The sequence below is a fragment of the Hypanus sabinus genome, chromosome 5 (genome assembly GCF_030144855.1).
Source record: "Hypanus sabinus isolate sHypSab1 chromosome 5, sHypSab1.hap1, whole genome shotgun sequence".
Lineage (NCBI taxonomy): Eukaryota > Metazoa > Chordata > Chondrichthyes > Myliobatiformes > Dasyatidae > Hypanus > Hypanus sabinus.
The window spans coordinates 23,556,347-23,574,405 of NC_082710.1; the positions used below are offsets into that span (position 1 = coordinate 23,556,347).

At 42.5% G+C, this 18,059-nt stretch overlaps 2 protein-coding genes across 2 annotated transcripts in view; both read left to right on the top strand.

Annotated features, from left to right (window-relative positions):
* Positions 1 to 261: 261 nt before the first annotated feature.
* The window catches only part of dcp2 (decapping mRNA 2), a 45,555-nt gene continuing 27,757 nt past the window's right edge, over positions 262 to 18,059 (top strand). Inside the window, exons 1-3 of the mRNA XM_059969571.1 lie at positions 262 to 468; positions 8,505 to 8,656; positions 9,101 to 9,228. Coding sequence (XP_059825554.1) covers positions 416 to 468; positions 8,505 to 8,656; positions 9,101 to 9,228 — 333 coding nt within the window. The 5' untranslated portion in view covers positions 262 to 415. The remainder of the gene's footprint in view (positions 469 to 8,504; positions 8,657 to 9,100; positions 9,229 to 18,059) is intronic.
* On the top strand, positions 10,305 to 11,707 carry LOC132393656 (general transcription factor II-I repeat domain-containing protein 2-like). The gene is made up of 2 exons (XM_059969066.1): positions 10,305 to 11,410; positions 11,496 to 11,707. Exon 1 carries the CDS (start codon positions 10,804 to 10,806, stop codon positions 11,404 to 11,406), a length of 603 nt encoding a protein of 200 aa, XP_059825049.1. The 5' UTR covers positions 10,305 to 10,803; the 3' UTR covers positions 11,407 to 11,410; positions 11,496 to 11,707.

Below are 18,059 nucleotides of genomic sequence, written 5' to 3' on the forward strand. Positions count from 1 at the left end.
AAATGATGGAGGAACTCTGCACGTCAGGCAGCATCTATGGAAAGGAATAGGCAGTCGACGTTCGGAACCAAGAAGATATTTCATGTGTGTTGCTCTGGCTTTCCAGCAACTGCAGAATCTTTTGTCTACGATGGGTGGAGTTGGATCATTGATTAAAGTAAAAGTAACCCAAATACTTTGGTTCAACGTGGATGTTCCAAAACAAATCGTGACATCCGTTGCCTTTCCTGACTGCCGACAATTCCGCTTCTCTTTGCCGATAGGTTTGTTCTGGCAAGCTCCGCTCTGAGTCCCTGTCAATCAACAGTGACGTCACAAAGGCCGGGTCGAATGGAGCTGAAGATTTTTTCTGGGTTCCCGGAAGAGGAGACGCGGTCTTCGTGTAGCGGGGTAGTGGTCGCGGTATGTGTGTGGTATGGAGGGTAAGAGAGTGGAGATTCCAACCGGAGTACTGGACGACTTGTGCAGGTCAGCATACAAGAAGCGATGTGTCAATCTCCCAGCCGGGGTATTTTCCTGGCCCTGAGATGTGAGAGGAAAAGGAAGTGAGGGCCTGGGAGGAGGAAATGCACTCGGATTGAGAGCCCGCCTAATGAGGGCCAAAGTTAGAATTGAATCCAATTTAAAGATATAAGACTTTGGGATCTTTTGGATTTTATTTTACACAAATAGGAAGGGAGAGAACGCATTCTCTCAGTTATTGTAAAAAGGGAAGCTATTTTGTAATTCTTTTCGTATAAATTCACGGTATCCGTAGTTGGCGTTTTTATTTTTAAAAAGCAAACTGAAGAAAGTGTGGGATTTAATTTTTAAATACTTTTAATTCTGAAACCTTATCCATTTTTTAAAAAAAAACACCGCAAATGATTTTAGAGGAAATTAAGCGAATAAGTTTTATTCTTCACAGAGTGGTGTACAACTGGGTGATCACTTTTATTGCCTCTTGTATAGCTGCAGTCTTTAATGTATTGTTTCACAGTGAAGTGTAGTGTTAATGAAATGAAAACCTCCTTAAGCAGGAAATAACTAACTTATTTGAATGTGTCACTGTATGATCTTTTGTGTATTTATTTGATCTTAAGTCTATTTATTGTGGCCATTTTTGACGTTAGGGGTTGTACTAGTATTTTAGGATACATGCGGTCAGTGTGTTTAAGTTATATTCTACACTAGTTTCTCCATCATTTCTACCCTGACGAGATTTTCCATACAGATTACTCTGAGATATTATTCTATTAAATGCAGCTTCTCTGCTACCACAGTTGATTCAGCCCTTTTTTGTACTTTATCTAATTCCCTCAGTCATCTTGACCACTCCAAGCCAGAGAAAGGAAGGTTTCCATGGTCCTCATTTTCCACCTCCACATAGATTCTCTTGCAATTCCCTTCATCTTCAGCAAGATTTCATAATCAGATGTATCAGAGGCCGATGTTAGACTGTCTTTAAAGAGCATGTACCCTCGCAAGGCAGAAGGTACTGATGGAGTCCCTGGTAAGGCTCTGAAAACCTGTGCCAACCAACTAGTGGGAGTATTCAAGGACATTTTCAAACTCTCACTGCTATGGGCAGAAGTTCCCACTTGCTTCAAAAAGGCAACAATTATACCAGTGCCTAAGAAGAATAATGTGGGCTGCCTTAATGACTATCGCCCGGTAGCATTCACATCGACAGTGATGAAATGCTTTGAGAGCTTGTTCATGATTAGATAGAACTCCTGCCTCAGGAAGGACCTGGACCCATTGCAATTTGCCTATTGCCATCATTGGTCAACAGCAGACACAATTTCAATAGCTCTCCACATGGCTTTAGACTACCTGGACGATACAACCACCTACGTCAGGATGCTGTTCATCGACTGTAGCTCAGCATTTAATGCCATCATTCCCACAATCCTGATTGAGAAGTTGCAGAACCTGGGCCTCTGTACCTCCCACTGCAATTGGATCCTCAACTTCCTAACTGGAAGACAACAATCTGTGTGGATTGGTGATAACATATCCTCTTTGCTGATGATCAACACTGGTGCATCTCAGGAGTGTGCTTAGCCCACTGCTCTACTCTCTATATACACATGACTGTGTGGCTAGGTATAGCTCAAATACCATCTATAAATTTGCTGACAATACATCCATTGTTGGTAGAATCTCAGGTGGCAACAAGAGGGCATACGGGAGTGAGATATGTCAACTAGTGGAGTGGTGCTGCAGCAACAACCTGGCACTCAACATCAATAAGATGAAAGAGGACTTCGGGAAGGAACACATACCAATCCTCATAGAGGGATCAGAAGTGGAGAGGGTGAGAAGCTTCGAGGTCCTGGGTGTCAAGATCTCTGAGGATCTAACCTGATCCCAACATATCAATGCAGTTATAAAGAAGGCAAGACAGGAGTTTGAAGAGATTTGGCATGTCAACAAATATACTCTAAAACTTCTATAGTTGTACCGTGGAGAGCGTTCTGATAGGCTGCATCACTGTCTGGTATGGCGGGGGGCTACTGCACAGGACTGGAAGAAGCTGCAGAAGGTCATAAATTAAGTCACCTCCATCATGGGTACTAGCCTACAAAGTACCCAGGACATCTTCAGGGAGCGTTGTCTCTAGCATCCAGGGCATGGCCTTTTCTCTCTGTTACAATCAGGTAGGAGGTACAGAAGCCTGAAGGCACACACTCAGCAATTCAGGAACAGCTTCTTCCCCTCTGCCATCTGATTCCTAAATGGACATTGAATCTTTGGACTCCACCTCACTTTTTCTTAATATACGGTATTTCTGTTTTAAAAAATTATTCAATATACATAATTGATTCACTTGTTAATATATTATTAGTTTTTATTTTATTTATTTTTCTCTGCTAGGTTATGTATTGCATTGAACTGCTACAGCTAAGTTAACAAATTTCATGTCACATGCCAGTGATAATAAACCTGATTCTGATTCATGTTTAATTGTCAAGAGCCATACATGTGTATACAGCCAAACAAAACAGCATTCCTGTGGGGCCAAAATGCAAAATGCAGTCACATACAGCACATAGCACTTATGGTTGCAATAGCAGAAAATCATACAGTCACAAAAAGAATTGTAGCCTCAGCTCCTGTGTGGCATGACCTGAAGATTGATGGTGGTAGGATGTTGTCCTGGAGCCATGTTCCTGCAAGAAAAAGCATATAGCAGTTCCTCATCATGGGCTAGTGTAGCTACAGACAAACACAATCCAACTTGTCTTCCACTGAGCGAATACTGAAGGGCAGCATTGACAGGAGGGGCCGGTCACCAGCTCAGCATGGACTCCAGTATGTCCGTGCTCCTCTGCTGTCACCCTCACCACCTCCGGCACCCCTTTCCCTGGGCAGCTGCAGCAGATGATTGTCTACCCTGCTAGTGAGTTGCTGGAGAGTGGTGGAAGGCCTAGACTGCACAACAACTGAGGCCACACAGTTCCCCTGCTGTTGGTGTTTCCAATGAACTAATGAATTGGACTTTTAGTATTCTACATTATCAATGTTGAACAGGGTCTTGCGATCACAAGAAAAATGTCGAAGACAATCATTTGCACTGTTTGTTGCCTTCTTCCCTGGATGGCTGTAGCAGGTGATGACAGTATGCAACAAGTCCAGCTCCACTGCTATCCAGCAACTCACCATCACCAGTGGGGTAGATCTGCAGTACTTGGTGTTCTTAATACCCAGCAGTATCTTGCAATCATAAGAAGACAAACATTTACACCATTGTTTGGACTAAGAGAAGCTGCTGTGCTACCATCTAACTGGAAACTATCACCAACCTATTAATTAAATAACTGTTTCAACATTTTATCCCCATGGCATCTCTCACCTATTCCTATCGAGATATTAGTTTGTCCAACACTAATCCTTCTTTCCCAGTTCTGATGAAGGGCCTTTGAACTGAAATGTTATCCTTTCATGAGTGTTCCTTTAGGCTCACAAGATCAGGCATTGTTTCAGGAGATGACAAATCCATATGGATGGATTCTTTTGTGGTTCTCTGCTGGCCATTTCCAGAAGGAAGTGTGGCCACTGCCCAGCTCATTGATGGACATTCTCCTGCCAGTCAGTCCAGTGCCACTTGATGCTGCATTATCGATACTGTCACAGATTCTCTTGAGATGCAGGCTATTCTTTTTGCAATCCTTTGTTTTTTTTGTTTATAAGGATGTAGGTATTCTGCAATTAATTTTGTAGACTGTGCCTTCTTAACAGATACAATACTAATGAAGTGAGTTTTGTGTAAAATCTGGTTTCATATAATCATGGTGTCTACTTACCCATCCTTAAAACAGGTTTGGACAATTCACTGAGTCACTGTTGCCATTTCTTAGATCACAACTCACCAGTACTTAGAAATCACATTGTTTGCAGATGATCAATTACAAAAGATGATGTTCATGAATTTGGTGGGGATAGGCAGTGTGCAGCAAAGCTCAGATTTTTTCCTTTGGTTTAATGTTGTTTTTCTGATTGGATGCCTGTAACTAATGTTCCACTGGAAGCGGTACTGGGATTTGTGCTATTTGTATTATGTGAATGATTTAGATGTAGATGTAGGAAGCATGATCGGCAAGTTTCAAAATGATATGAAGACTCGTGAAAGCACAGGAGTCTGTGGTTGCTCTAATCTGGATTTAAAATCCCTGCCGGAAGAACTCAGCAGGTCAGGTAGCATCTCTGGAGGATTGAGATCCTTCATCAGGACCCAGGTGTAAACTAGACATGGGAGGCTATATCCAAATGCAGGGAGATCAGATTCGATGATTCTCCACTGGTTGGCATGGATGTGTTAGTCTCAATCTGAAATATCAACCATTCGTTTATCTCCAGAGATGCTGCCTGACCTGCAGTGTTCCTCCAGCAGTTTGTTTTTTGCTGAAGGTTGGAGAGATTGTTGATAGCATGAAAGGACCTTGATATGCAGCTTCAAGTATTCTTGAAGGTAGCAATGTAGGCAGATATATGATTAAGGCACATGGGATTGTCATTGCCATTATGGACATTTAAGAGACTCTTAGATAGGCACATGGATGAATTGAAAATGGAAGGCTCTGTTGGAGGGAAGGGTTGGATTGATCTTTTAAAAATTAGCTTTTTTGTCACGTACATTGAAATATACAGTGAAATGCATTGTTGCGTTAAATCAGATCAGTGGCGATTCTGTTGGGCAGTCTGCAAGTGTTGCAAGGCTTTCGGTGTCAACATAGCATGCTCACAACACACTAACCCTAACAATCCACATGGTTATGGGGAGAACATACAAATTTCTTACAGACAGTGTTGGGAATTGAACTGGAGAGCAGAGGGCATTCACCAGGATGTTGCCTGGGATGGGGCATTTTAGTTATAAGGAGAGACTTGAGAGGCTAGGTCTGTTTCCTATTGTTCCCGTTCTCTTATTGTTACCATCAGGAAGGAGGCACGCACTCAGCGATTCAGGAACAGCTTCTTCCCCTTTGCCATCCAATTTCTAAATAGACACTGAACCCATGAATACTGCCTCGCTACTTTTTAAATTTTATTTCTGTTTTTGTACTACTTATTTTAAATTAATTATTTAATATACGGTAATTCATTTTTTTCCTACATCACGTATTGCATTGTACTGCTGCCGCAAAGTTAACAAATTTCACAACATATGCTGGTAATATTAAATCTGATTCTAAGTGGAGGTTGAAAATAGTCCCGTTGAGGTATATATAACTAGGAGTATAAACAGGCCAGAGTGCAAGAAACTATTACCAATTAGAGGTAGATAAAACTAGAAGATACAGATTTATGGTAAGGGGTAGGTGATGAGAGCCTTTTTTGTTCCCCATGGTAGAAATGTCAACTGCAAAAAGATATGGCTTTAAGGTGAGAGGGGACAAGCTTTTAGAGCAGATGAATGAGGTAAATAGTTTTTTTTACACAGAGTGATAGGTTCCTGGAATGCTGGTGATGTAAGCAGATATGATTGCAATGTTTAAGAGGTGCATGTACATGGAGGGGAAGGATTAATAGACCATGTGTAGGTGTATTGGATTTGTTTTGATATGTATCATATTTGACAGACATTGTGGGCTGAAGAACTTGCTCCAATGTTGTAATATCTGTTCCATCATAAAGGCAATCTTGAAAGTTCTTTCAAGTGATGATTGTAGATATGTTTGTGCTTTTTCTTGTTTTGTATTTGCAATGCTATAAGCAAATTTGGAATGATATTAATAGGGTCTGGGAGTCTACTGCATTGCAGTTTTCACTGTATACCTTGCCTTTTGAGAGGCAGTCAGTACTAACTATATAAACCCCAGGTTCAAGGTAACAACATCTGCTAAAATTCACTTATTTTTAATATGTGCTCAGTGACCATTTTATTAGGTACAGGAGTGGAATGCTGTGTGGCTTTCTGCTGCTAGAGTCCATTCATTTCAGGGTTTGATGTGTTATGCATTCAGAGATGCTCTTCTGCACACCACTATTGTAATGTCTGGTTATAGAAACATAGAAAACCTACAGCACAATACAGGCCCTTCGGCCCACAAAGCTGTATCTTAGAACTATCTAGGTTTTACCCATAGCCCCTTATTTTTCTGAGCTCCATGTACCTGTCCAGCCTCCACCGCCACCAGCCCATTCCATGCACTCACCACTCTCTGCGTAAAAGAAACTTGCCCCTGACATCTCTGTACCTACTTCCAAGCACCTTAAAACTGCGCCCTCTCATGCTAGCCATTTCAGTCCCGGAAAAAAGCCTCAGACTATCCACATGATCAAAGCCTCTCATTATCTTATACACCTCTATCAGGTCACCTCTCATCCTCTGTTGTCCCAAGGAGAAAAGGCCGAGTTCACTCAACATATTGTCATAAGACATGTTCCCCAATCCGTTCAATATCCTTGTAAATCTCCTCTGCACCCTTTCTATGGTTTCCACATCCTTCCTGTAGTGAGGTGACCAGAACTGAGCGCAGTACTCCCAAGTGGGGTCTGACCAGGGTCCGATATAGCTGCAACATTACCTCTTGGCTCTTAAACTCAATCCCACGGTTGATGAAGGCCAATGCACCATATACCTTCTTAAACGGAGTCAACCTGCACAGCAGCTTTGAGTGTCCTATGGACTCGGACTTCAAGATCTCTCTCATCTTCCATACTGCCAAGAGTCTTACCATTAATACTATAATCTGCCATCTTATTTGACCTACCAAAATGAACCACCTCACATTTATCTGGGTTGAACTTCCATCTACCACTTCTCAGCCCAGTTTTGCATCCTATCGATGTCCCGCTGTAATCTCTGACAGCCCTCCACACTATCCACAACATCCCAACCTTTGTGTCATCAGCAAATTTACTAACCCATCCCTCCACTTCTTCATCCAGGTCATTTATAAAAATCACAAAGAGCAGGGGTCCCAGAACAGATCCCTGAGGCACACCACTGGTCACTGGCCTCCATGCAGAATATGACCCATCTACAATCACTCTTTGCCTTATGTGGGCAAGCGTTTTCTGGATCCACAAAGCAATATCCCCTTTGATCCCATGCCTCCTTGCTTTCTCAATAAGCCTTGCTAAAATCTATATATGCTACATCAACGGCTCTACCTTCATCAACGTGTTTAGTCACATCCTCAAAAAATTCAGTCAGGCTCGTAAGGCATGACCTGCCTTTCAAGATCTTCTCCATCAATCTTCTCCATCAACCACTGAAGTAAGACTCATTGGCCTATAATTTCATAGGCTATCCCTACTCCCTTTCTTGAATAAGGGAACAACATTTGCAACCCTCCAATCCTCTGGAACCTCTCCTGTCCTCATTGATGATGCAAAGATCATTCCCAGAGGCTCAACAATCTCCTCCCTCACTTATTAGGGTTACTGTCACCTACCTATGAACTTGAACCAGTCTGGTCATTCTGCTCTGACCTCTCTCATCAACAAGGCATTTTCGTCCACAGAACGGCCACTCTCTGGATATTTTTTTGCTTTTCGCACCATTCTTTGTAAACAAGAGACTGCTGATCTGGGATTTCATACAGCAGTTTCTGAGATGCACGAAACACCCCATCCGGCCCGAGCAATCATTCCACGTCATACTTAGATCACATTTCTTTTCCAATCTGGTGTTTGGTCCTAACAACATCTGAACCTCTTGACCATGTCTGCATGCTTTTATGCATTAATTTGCTGCCAGATGATTGACTGATCAGATATTTGTATTATATTTGTATACAAGTGTACCTAATAAAGTGGCCACTGAGTGTGTTTACATACATACAGAATGACTACCATTGCTGTTACGTTGAACCATACAAGTAATATCAGATGTAAAAACATAAGTATATGACTGTGAAGATCTGTTCCAATTTGCTTATATAACCTGAACATTTTCAAGGTGTTGCAGTTTAACGCAATGTCCACTGTAGTGGAAACTTTTGAGTTATTTTGTAAAGCACAGTGATGTTAGCAGTTGACAATTATAAACATGCCACTGATCTGTTGAACAGCCGATTCATTCTGCATATTCCAAGTGAAGAAAGGGACAATGCAATCAGAGTCTGCTTTCAGATTGAGCTGGCCCATTGGTTTTACTTGGACTTCTACTTGCAGAACACACCAGGATTGCCTCAGTGTGGGATAAGAGATTTTGCCAAATCTGATATCCTTTTGTCTTTAAATGAGCTATATTTGTTAATAACTGAAAGATGTATCAGATGTGTAGTAAGATTTTGGAATGTTTGATAATCATCTAGTTTGTCATTTGAACATTAATTTTTTGCACTTTTCTATCCTATTCTTCCTAATTTTTTGAGTAATGTATTTTATTCTTTGCTGCATCTCATTAAAATTGAGAGTCCAGTTAATTTTCATTGCACTTTTTTTGTTTTTGGAGCTTCAAACTTATGGAATTGCCCCTCACGTGATGCTTGTATATTAATTTCTTTTTCAGTCAGACTCTTGGAATCCTAGTTGGGAATCTTTCAAATTAGTATCTGGAGTTTTGCACTGCCTGGATTCAAATTCAACTGGGGTGGCATAACTATCTGCCAGGAGGAAGGCCATGTAACCAAATTGTTGTTTTGTACCTTAACTCCTATTGCACTCTTCAACCACTGTTCATTTTTACTTCGGAAAGGAGATGATGTGGAAAAGATTTTAGATGAATGGAAGGAATACAAGATGGGAGTTCCAACATATGGTGCAATTATACTAGATGAGACACTGGAAAATGTAAGTAGAATGACAATGGAGTAACTAACATAAGCTTTACATAGAAATTTACAGCACATTACAGGCCCTTTGGCCCACAATGTTGTGCCAACCATGTAACCTACTCTAGAAACTGCCTAGAATTTCCCTAGTGCATAGCCCTCTATTTTTCTAAGCTTTATGTACCTATCTAAGAGGCTCTTAAAAGACCCCATTGTATCTGCTTCCACCACTGTTGGCTACAGTGCGTTCCATGCACCCTCCACTCTCTGTGTGAAAAACTTACCCCCGACAGCCCCTTGGTACCTATTTCCAAGCACTTTAAAGCTATGCCCCCCCCCCCACCCCATGTTAGCCATTGCAGCCCTGGGGGGAAAATCTCTGAATATCCACACAATCAATGCCTCTCATCATTTTATACACCTCTATCAGTTCACCTCTCATCCTCCGTCACTCCAAAGAGAAAAGGCCAAGAACACTCAACCTATTCTCATAAGGTACACCCTCCAATCCATGCAACATCCTTGTAAATCTCCTTTGTGCTCTCTCTATGGTATCCACATCCTTCCTGTAGTGAGGTGACCAGAATGGCACACAGTACTTTAATGCTTCGGAAAGAAATATGAACCTTAATTTTCGGTCAGACAAGTAGCCGGCAGAGTTTCCCATGACAGATTAGGGCTGATTATCTCAGTTGCAAGTCAGGGTTCTGAAGGCAAAGGTTGGAGTTCAGTCACTGGTAAGTAGTTATATTCCAGATGTATGAGGCCCATATGTGTAAGTTTGGGGTGAGCTGATTAACAGATATTTATGAAGCTGGATTATACTGCCATTCCTCAGCATTTAGAGTGGGTGCAGAGGAGATATACCAGGATGCTGCCTAGATTAGAGAGCATGCCTTTTGAAGATGTGTAGAAATAGGGATTTTCATTTGGAATGATGTTGGATAAGAGACTTTATACAGATTTACAAGATGGTAAGAGGCATAGACAGAGTGGACAGCCAGTCTTTTTACCTGGGTAAAAGTAGCCCTTTAATATACTGGAGTCCATAGTTTTAAGGTGATTGGCAGAAGGTCTAGGGCGGGGGTCGGCAACCTGCGGCTCCCGAGCCATTTGTGGCTCTTTCACCTCTGTGCTGCGGCTCCCTGTGGCTTTGGGAAATAATTGGTCAGTATTTAATTAAAATGTATTTTATGTTAGTTTGTTAGCTTTTGAAATGTAATTATGGTGATCTTGTACAACCTAAGTGTAGCGACACATTTCCTGCCACATCCGAAACGGCTCACAATTAGCCAGCATTCCGGCTAAGGGAGATAGCCTACGGGGGTTTGTGAGTACGCGTCTTTTGCAGCATCTGCGTCCATGGGGGCTGGGTTGAGGGAGGCTTAAAAGCAAGGCTGTTTAGTTCGAATAAAGCTATCTTTGACTGCAGTTTACTGACACCGCTACAACGTGTTTTTATCGCTGGCTGTCCAGACGGAAGGTGCTGAAACGCTTTGTCGCGTGTCTGGAAGAAGTGAAAACTTTCCTGGGCAGCAAAGGGCTCACCTTTCCTGAGCTGGAACAGCCAGAGTGGCTGGAAAAGCTACACTTCATGGTAGACATGACAGCGCACCTGAACACGCTGAACACAGCTCTTCAGGGGAAAGGACGTACAGCCCTGCACATGTTGGAGGATGTTTTGGCATTCGAGCGCAAGTTGACAGTGCTTGCCAGAGATTTACAGAAAGGCACTTTGTCTCACTTCCCCAATTTGAGAGAGTTCAAACAAGGTCACGACATGATAATTTCGGAGTATTTACATTCTGCAATCATCGCAATGCAAACATCGTTTGGGAAACGCTTCTGTGAGTTCAGAGAGGAAAAAAACACATTATCCTTCCCGGTCACTCCCTTAAGCATCGATCCTTCCCTACTGAATACGACTGCATTGGCAGGTGTGAGTCAACCTGATCTTGAGATGGAACTGGCCGACATAGCCGACAAAGACATATGGGTGTCCAAGTTTAGACGCTTGACAGCAGACCTTGAAGATGTTGCCCGTCAGAAGGCCGTTCTTGCTCAGAAACACAAATGGAGTGATATTGAAAACCTCACAGATGACAGCTTGCAATCCTGTGTAAAGATGAAGGTGACATCATACAGCCCTGATGTGCAGACGCTGTGCGCTGAGGTCCAGGAGCAGAAATCCCATTAACCAAGTATGATAAATATTTTAATTGCCTATTATTTTACTTATATTCATATTTTTTCATTGTTCAGTGAAATAGTCTTTTCATTTTTCAGGATGACAGCTGGCTGACGTTATTTTTGGTTTGCTGCTGGCGGAAAATTTAAGTTCGGCGTTTTTCATAAATACAAGAAGGACTCAAATAGACATTGAATATTTTACTTAAAAGTAACTTTCAACCCAACGTCTTTTTTTCGGAGTTCAAAATGTTTTTGTTGCATGCAGAAATGTAATTTCGTTTTCTCTGCAGGAGTTCATCAATTTCATAAATGCAACACATTATAGTTTGTTTATACATAGCATAAAGGCAAAAAAAACGTTGTATGCAGTGTTATTTCATTTTAAATGTCAAACGGGTTTTGCGGCTCCCAGTGTTTTCTTTTCTGTGGGAAACGGGTCCAAGTGGCTCTTTCAGTGGTAAAGGTTGCTGACCCCTGGTCTAGGGAATGTCAGAAAGTTTTTTACATGGAGAGCAGTGGGTGCTTGGAACATGCTGCCATGGATGATATACATTACGGATATTTAAGAAACTTAAATGGGCACATGGATGAAAGCAAAATGGGGGGGGGGATCTATGGAATGTGAAGGGTTTAATTGATCTTGGAGGAGGTTAAAAGTTATTGCACAACATCATGGGCTGAAGGGTCTGTACTGTGCTAAGTTCTATTATACACTATCAGTTCTAAAGTAGCATGCTTGATGCTATGAACACCATCCCAAGTGTACTTTATAAACTTGCCTTAGCATTTTGTATACTCATTAATTTGAATGGGATTCCTGATCTGGAGTTTAGGAAGGGAAAGGCAAGATTTTAAAAGATGGCTCGGCCATGCTCCTGGCATTGTTCTTTTCAAAGATCATCAGGGCTGTCCTGGCTTGTACATTGGATGCAGATTCTGTAGCCTAATATTCTCTGAATTTGCTGTGCCCATTTCCTAGACAATTTTTTACTGACTGTTGTACATTATTCCATTCAACATTTCAAAATGCTTTTAATTCACTTTTTTTTTAAGATACTAAGGAGTAAGAAGTTTTCTAATGAACCCTATGAGTTTCAAGTGAGTGTAGAGTCCAGGAATCAGTGAGCCCAATGCAGGACCATATGGATGCCATCCGTTAGTCTCGCGAGACCATGGATCTGCGCCTGGAAAGACTTGCAGGTGTCCTCTCTAGGGTGCAGGCATGGGCAAGGTTGTATGGAAGACTGGCAGTTGCCCAAGCAGCAGGTCTCCCCCTCCATGCCACCAATGTTGTCCAAAGGAAGGGCAAGGGCCAATACAGCTTGGCACCAGTGACGTCATAAGAGTTGACAGAGCGAGGTTGAAGGCAACATCGGACTGTCTTTGGGACTGCAGCTCCGGATTTGTCTTCAGGGTTTACTCCCATAAGCGGGTATGGCCACAAGGCAGCGGAGGTTTGAAATCAGAGTTTTCCCTCTCTTAGATGGACTGCCTTCCCGGACTGACGAGCTCCATCTACCCAAAAGAACCATATAATATCTATATAATATATAGATATCTTCACAAATTCTTCAAGATTGAGTTTTATTCTCTCTGAAGTTTTTGGAGAGTGAGTTGTGAATGTAAATTGGTGAATTTTATTATCTGAAAGGCTGTAACATGGAGATTGCCTGCAGTTTTACTGCATAATTCAAAAAGAGAGATCCCACTTTTTTTTTGGAATGTCACAATCTTAAGGCATACTAAGATGGATAGATCCCTGGGGTCTGATAAAGTGTATCCTAGGAAATTAGAAATTTAGGGACGAGATTGGAAGGACCTTAGCAGAGATATTTGTATCAACTTTAGCCACCAATGATGTATGAGAGAAGTGGGTACTGAGGAACAGATTGGGAGGCAGATTTTGGAAAGGTGCAAAAAATAACAGGGTTGTTATCATGGGTGACTTTAACTTCCCTAATATTGATTGGCACCTGATTAGTTCCAATGGTTTAGACGGGGCAGAGTTTGTTAAGTGCTTCCAGGATGGATTCCTGGCACAGTATGTTGACAGGCTGACTAGGGGGAATGCCATACTAGATCTAGTATTAGCTAACGAACCGGGTCAGGTCATAGATCTCTCAGTGGGTGAGCATCTGTGGGGACAGTGACCGCTGCTCCCTGGCCTTTAACATTATCATGGAAAAGGATAGAATCAGAGAGGAACATTTTTACTTGGGGAAGGGCAAATTATGAGGCTATAAGGCTAGAACTTGCCAGTGTGAATTGGAATGATGTTTTTGCAGGGAAATGTACTATGGACATGTGGTCGATGTTTAGGGATCTCTTGCAGGATGTTAGGGGTAAATTTGTCCCGGTGAGGAAGATAAGGAATGGTAGGGTGAAGGAACCATGGGTGACAAGTGAGGTGGAGAATAGTCAGATGGAAGAAGGCAGCATACGTGAGGTTTAGGAAGGAAGGATCAGATGAGTCTATTGAGGAATATAGGGTAGCAAGAAAGGAGCTTAAGAAGGGGCTGAGGAGAGCAAGAAGGGGGCATGAGAGGGCCTTGGCGAGTAGGGTAAAGGAAAACCCCAAGGCATTCTTCAATTATGTGAAGAACAAAAGGTTGACAGGAGTGAAGAAAGGACCGATTAGAGATAAAGGTGGGAAGATGTGCCTGGAGGCTGTGGAAGTGAGTGAGGTCCTCAATGAGAGGGAACTTGATGACTGTGAGGACAATATGAGTGAGGTTGTTGTTCTGGAGCATGTTGACATTGAGACAGAAGAGGTGTTGGAGTTGTTAAAATATATTAGGACGGATAAGTCCCCGGTGCCTGATGGAATGTTCCCCAGGCTGCTCCATGAGGCAAGGGAAGAGATTGCTGAGCCTCTGGCTAGGATCTTTATATGTCCTCGTTGTCCTCGGGAATGGTACCAGAGGATTGGAGGGAGGTGAATGTTGTCCCCTTGTTCCAAAAAAAGTTAGTAGGGATAGTCTGGGTAATTATAGACCAGTGAGCCTTACGTCTGTGGTGGGAAAGCTGTTGGAAAAGATTCTTAGAGACAGAATCTATGGGCGTTTAGAGAATCATGGTCTGATCAGGGACAGTCAGCGTGGCTTTGTGAAGGGCAGATCGTGTCTAACAAGCCTGATAGAGTTCTTTGAGGAGGTGACCAGGCATATAGATGAGGGTAGTGCAGTGGATGTGACCTACTTGGATTTTAGTAAGGCATTTGACAAGGTTCCACGCAGTAGGCTTATTCAGAAAGTCAGAAGGCATGGGATCCAGGGAAGTTTGGCCAGGTGGATTTAGAATTGGCTTGCTTGCAGAAAGCAGAGGGTGGTGATGGAGAGGGTACATTCGGATTGGAGGGTCATGACTAGTGGTGTCCCACAAGGATTAGTTCTGAGACCTCTACTTTTTGTGATTTTTATTAATGACTTGGATGTGGGGGTGGAAGGGTGGGTTGGCAAGTTTGCAGATGACACAAAGGTTGGTGGTGTTGTGGATAGTGTAGAGGATTGTCTTAAGATTGCAGAGAGACATTGATAGGATGCTGAAGTGGCAGATGGAGTTCAACCCGGAGAAGCGTGAGATGGTACACTTTGGAAGGACAAACTCCAAGGCAGAGTACAAAGTAAATGACAGGATACTTGGTAGTGTGGAGGAGCAGAAGGATCTGGGGGTACGTGTCCACAGATCCCTGAAAGTTGCTTTACAGGTAGACAGGGTAGTTAAGAAAGCTTATGGAGTGTTAGCTTTCATAAGTCGAGGGATAGAGTTTAAGAGTCACAGGGTAATGATGCAGCTCTATAAAACTCTGGTTAGGCCACACTTGGAGTACTGTGTCCAGTTCTGGTTGCCTCACTATAGGAAGGATGTGGAAGCATTGGAAAGAGCACAGAGGAGATTTAACAGGATGCTGCCTGGTTTAGAGAGTGTACATTATGATTAGAGATTAAGGGAGCTACGGCTTTACTTTCTGGAGAGAAGGAGGATGAGAGGACACATGATAGAGGTGTACAAGATATTAAGAGGAATAGATAGAATGGACAGCCAGTGCCTCTTCTGCAGGGCACCACTGCTCAATACAAGAGGACATGGCTTTAAGGTAACGGGTGGACAGTTCAAGGGGGATATTAGAGGAAGGTTTTTTACTCAGAGAGTGGTTGGTGTGTGGAATGCATTGCCTGAGTCAGTGGTGGAGGCAGATACACTAGTGAAATTTAAGAGACTACTAGACAGGTATATGGAGGAATTTAAGGTGGAGGGTTATAAGGAAGGCAGGGTTTAAGGGTCGGTACAGTATTGTGGACCAAATGGCCTGTACTGTGCTGTATTGTTCTATGGGTGATGCTAATGTTGTCTAATTCTGAGGAACAGGATTTGCTAGCATTTGGAAAAGCAAGGACTAATAAGGGATAGTCAGCATGGCTTTGAGTGTGGAAAATGGTGCCTTAACAAATTTGAGTTTTTGAAGAGGTGACAAAGACAATGATAACAAGATGGTAGTTGTTATCTATGGAGTTTAGCAAGACCTTTGACAAAGTTCTACATGGCAGGCTGATCTGGAAGTTTAGATCACATAGAATACAAAACTGTATCCAAAATTGGCTTGTCTGAAGAGTGATAGTGTATGGTTGTTATTCAGATAAGGGGTCTATAAACAGTGGTGTGCCACAGGGATCCGTGTTGGGCCTATCTACATTTGCAATTTAGATGACAGTATTGTTTGCATGGGTTCTAGATTTGCAGATGAAACCAAAATAGGTGGTATAGTGGTCAGTGAAGGTTGTCTAAGATTAAATAGGGTCTAGATCAGGGGTCAGCAACCTTTACCACTGAAAGAGCCACTTGGACCCGTTTCCCACAGAAAAGAAAACACTGGGAGCCGCAAAACCCGTTTGACATTTAAAATGAAATAACACTGCATACAACGTTTTTTTTGCCTTTATGCTATGTATAAACAAACTATAATGTGTTGCATTTATGAAATTGATGAACTCCTGCAGAGAAAACGAAATTACATTTCTGCATGCAACAAAAACATTTTGAACTCCGAAAAAAAGACGTTGGGTTGAAAGTTACTTTTAAGTAAAATATTCAATGTCTATTTGAGTCCTTGTATTTATGAAAAACGCCGAACTTAAATTTTCCGCCAGCAGCAAACCAAAAATAACGTCAGCCAGCTGTCATCCTGAAAAATGAAAGGACTATTTCACTGAACAATGAAAAAATATGAATATAAGTAAAATAATAGGCAATTAAAATATTTATCATACTTGGTTAATGGGATTTCTGCTCCTGGACCTCAGCGCACAGCGTCTGCACATCAGGGCTGTATGATGTCACCTTCATCTTTACACAGGATCGCAAGCTGTCATCTGTGAGGTTTTCAATATCACTCCATTTGTGTTTCTGAGCAAGAACGGCCTTCTGACGGGCAACATCTTCAAGGTCTGCTGTCAAGCGTCTAAACTTGGACACCCATATGTCTTTGTCGGCTATGTCGGCCAGTTCCATCTCAAGATCAGGTTGACTCACACCTGCCGATGCAGTCGTATTCAGTAGGGAAGGATCGATGCTTAAGGGAGTGACCGGGAAGGATAATGTGTTTTTTTCCTCTCTGAACTCACAGAAGCGTTTCCCAAACGATGTTTGCATTGCGATGATTGCAGAATGTAAATACTCCGAAATTATCATGTCGTGACCTTGTTTGAACTCTCTCAAATTGGGGAAGTGAGACAAAGTGCCTTTCTGTAAATCTCTGGCAAGCACTGTCAACTTGCGCTCGAATGCCAAAACATCCTCCAACATGTGCAGGGCTGTACGTCCTTTCCCCTGAAGAGCTGTGTTCAGCGTGTTCAGGTGCGCTGTCATGTCTACCATGAAGTGTAGCTTTTCCAGCCACTCTGGCTGTTCCAGCTCAGGAAAGGTGAGCCCTTTGCTGCCCAGGAAAGTTTTCACTTCTTCCAGACACGCGACAAAGCGTTTCAGCACCTTCCGTCTGGACAGCCAGCGATAAAAACACGTTGTAGCGGTGTCAGTAAACTGCAGTCAAAGATAGCTTTATTCGAACTAAACAGCCTTGCTTTTAAGCCTCCCTCAACCCAGCCCCCATGGATGCAGATGCTGCAAAAGACGCGTACTCACAAACCCCCGTAGGCTATCTCCCTTAGCCGGAATGCTGGCTAATTGTGAGCCGTTTCGGATGTGGCAGGAAATGTGTCGCTACACTTAGGTTGTACAAGATCACCATAATTACATTTCAAAAGCTAACAAACTAACATAAAATACATTTTAATTAAATACTGACCAATTATTTCCCAAAGCCACAGGGAGCCGCAGCACAGAGGTGAAAGAGCCACAAATGGCTCGGGAGCCGCAGGTTGCCGACCCCCGGTCTAGATTATCTTGGGAGTTGGGCCAAGAAATGGCAGATGGAGCTTATCTTGGACAAGTGCGAGGTGTTGCATTTAGGAAAGTTAAACTAGGGCAGTTTTTACATAATAAATGATAAGTCTCCGGAGATTGTTGCTGAATGCAGAGACCTAGAGATATAGTACATAAATCCCTGAAAGTAGCTTCACAGGTATATAGGCTGGAGAAGGTCAGGATAATGAGTACAGGAATTGGGATGTCACATTGTAACTATACAATTCATTGCAAAAGCAC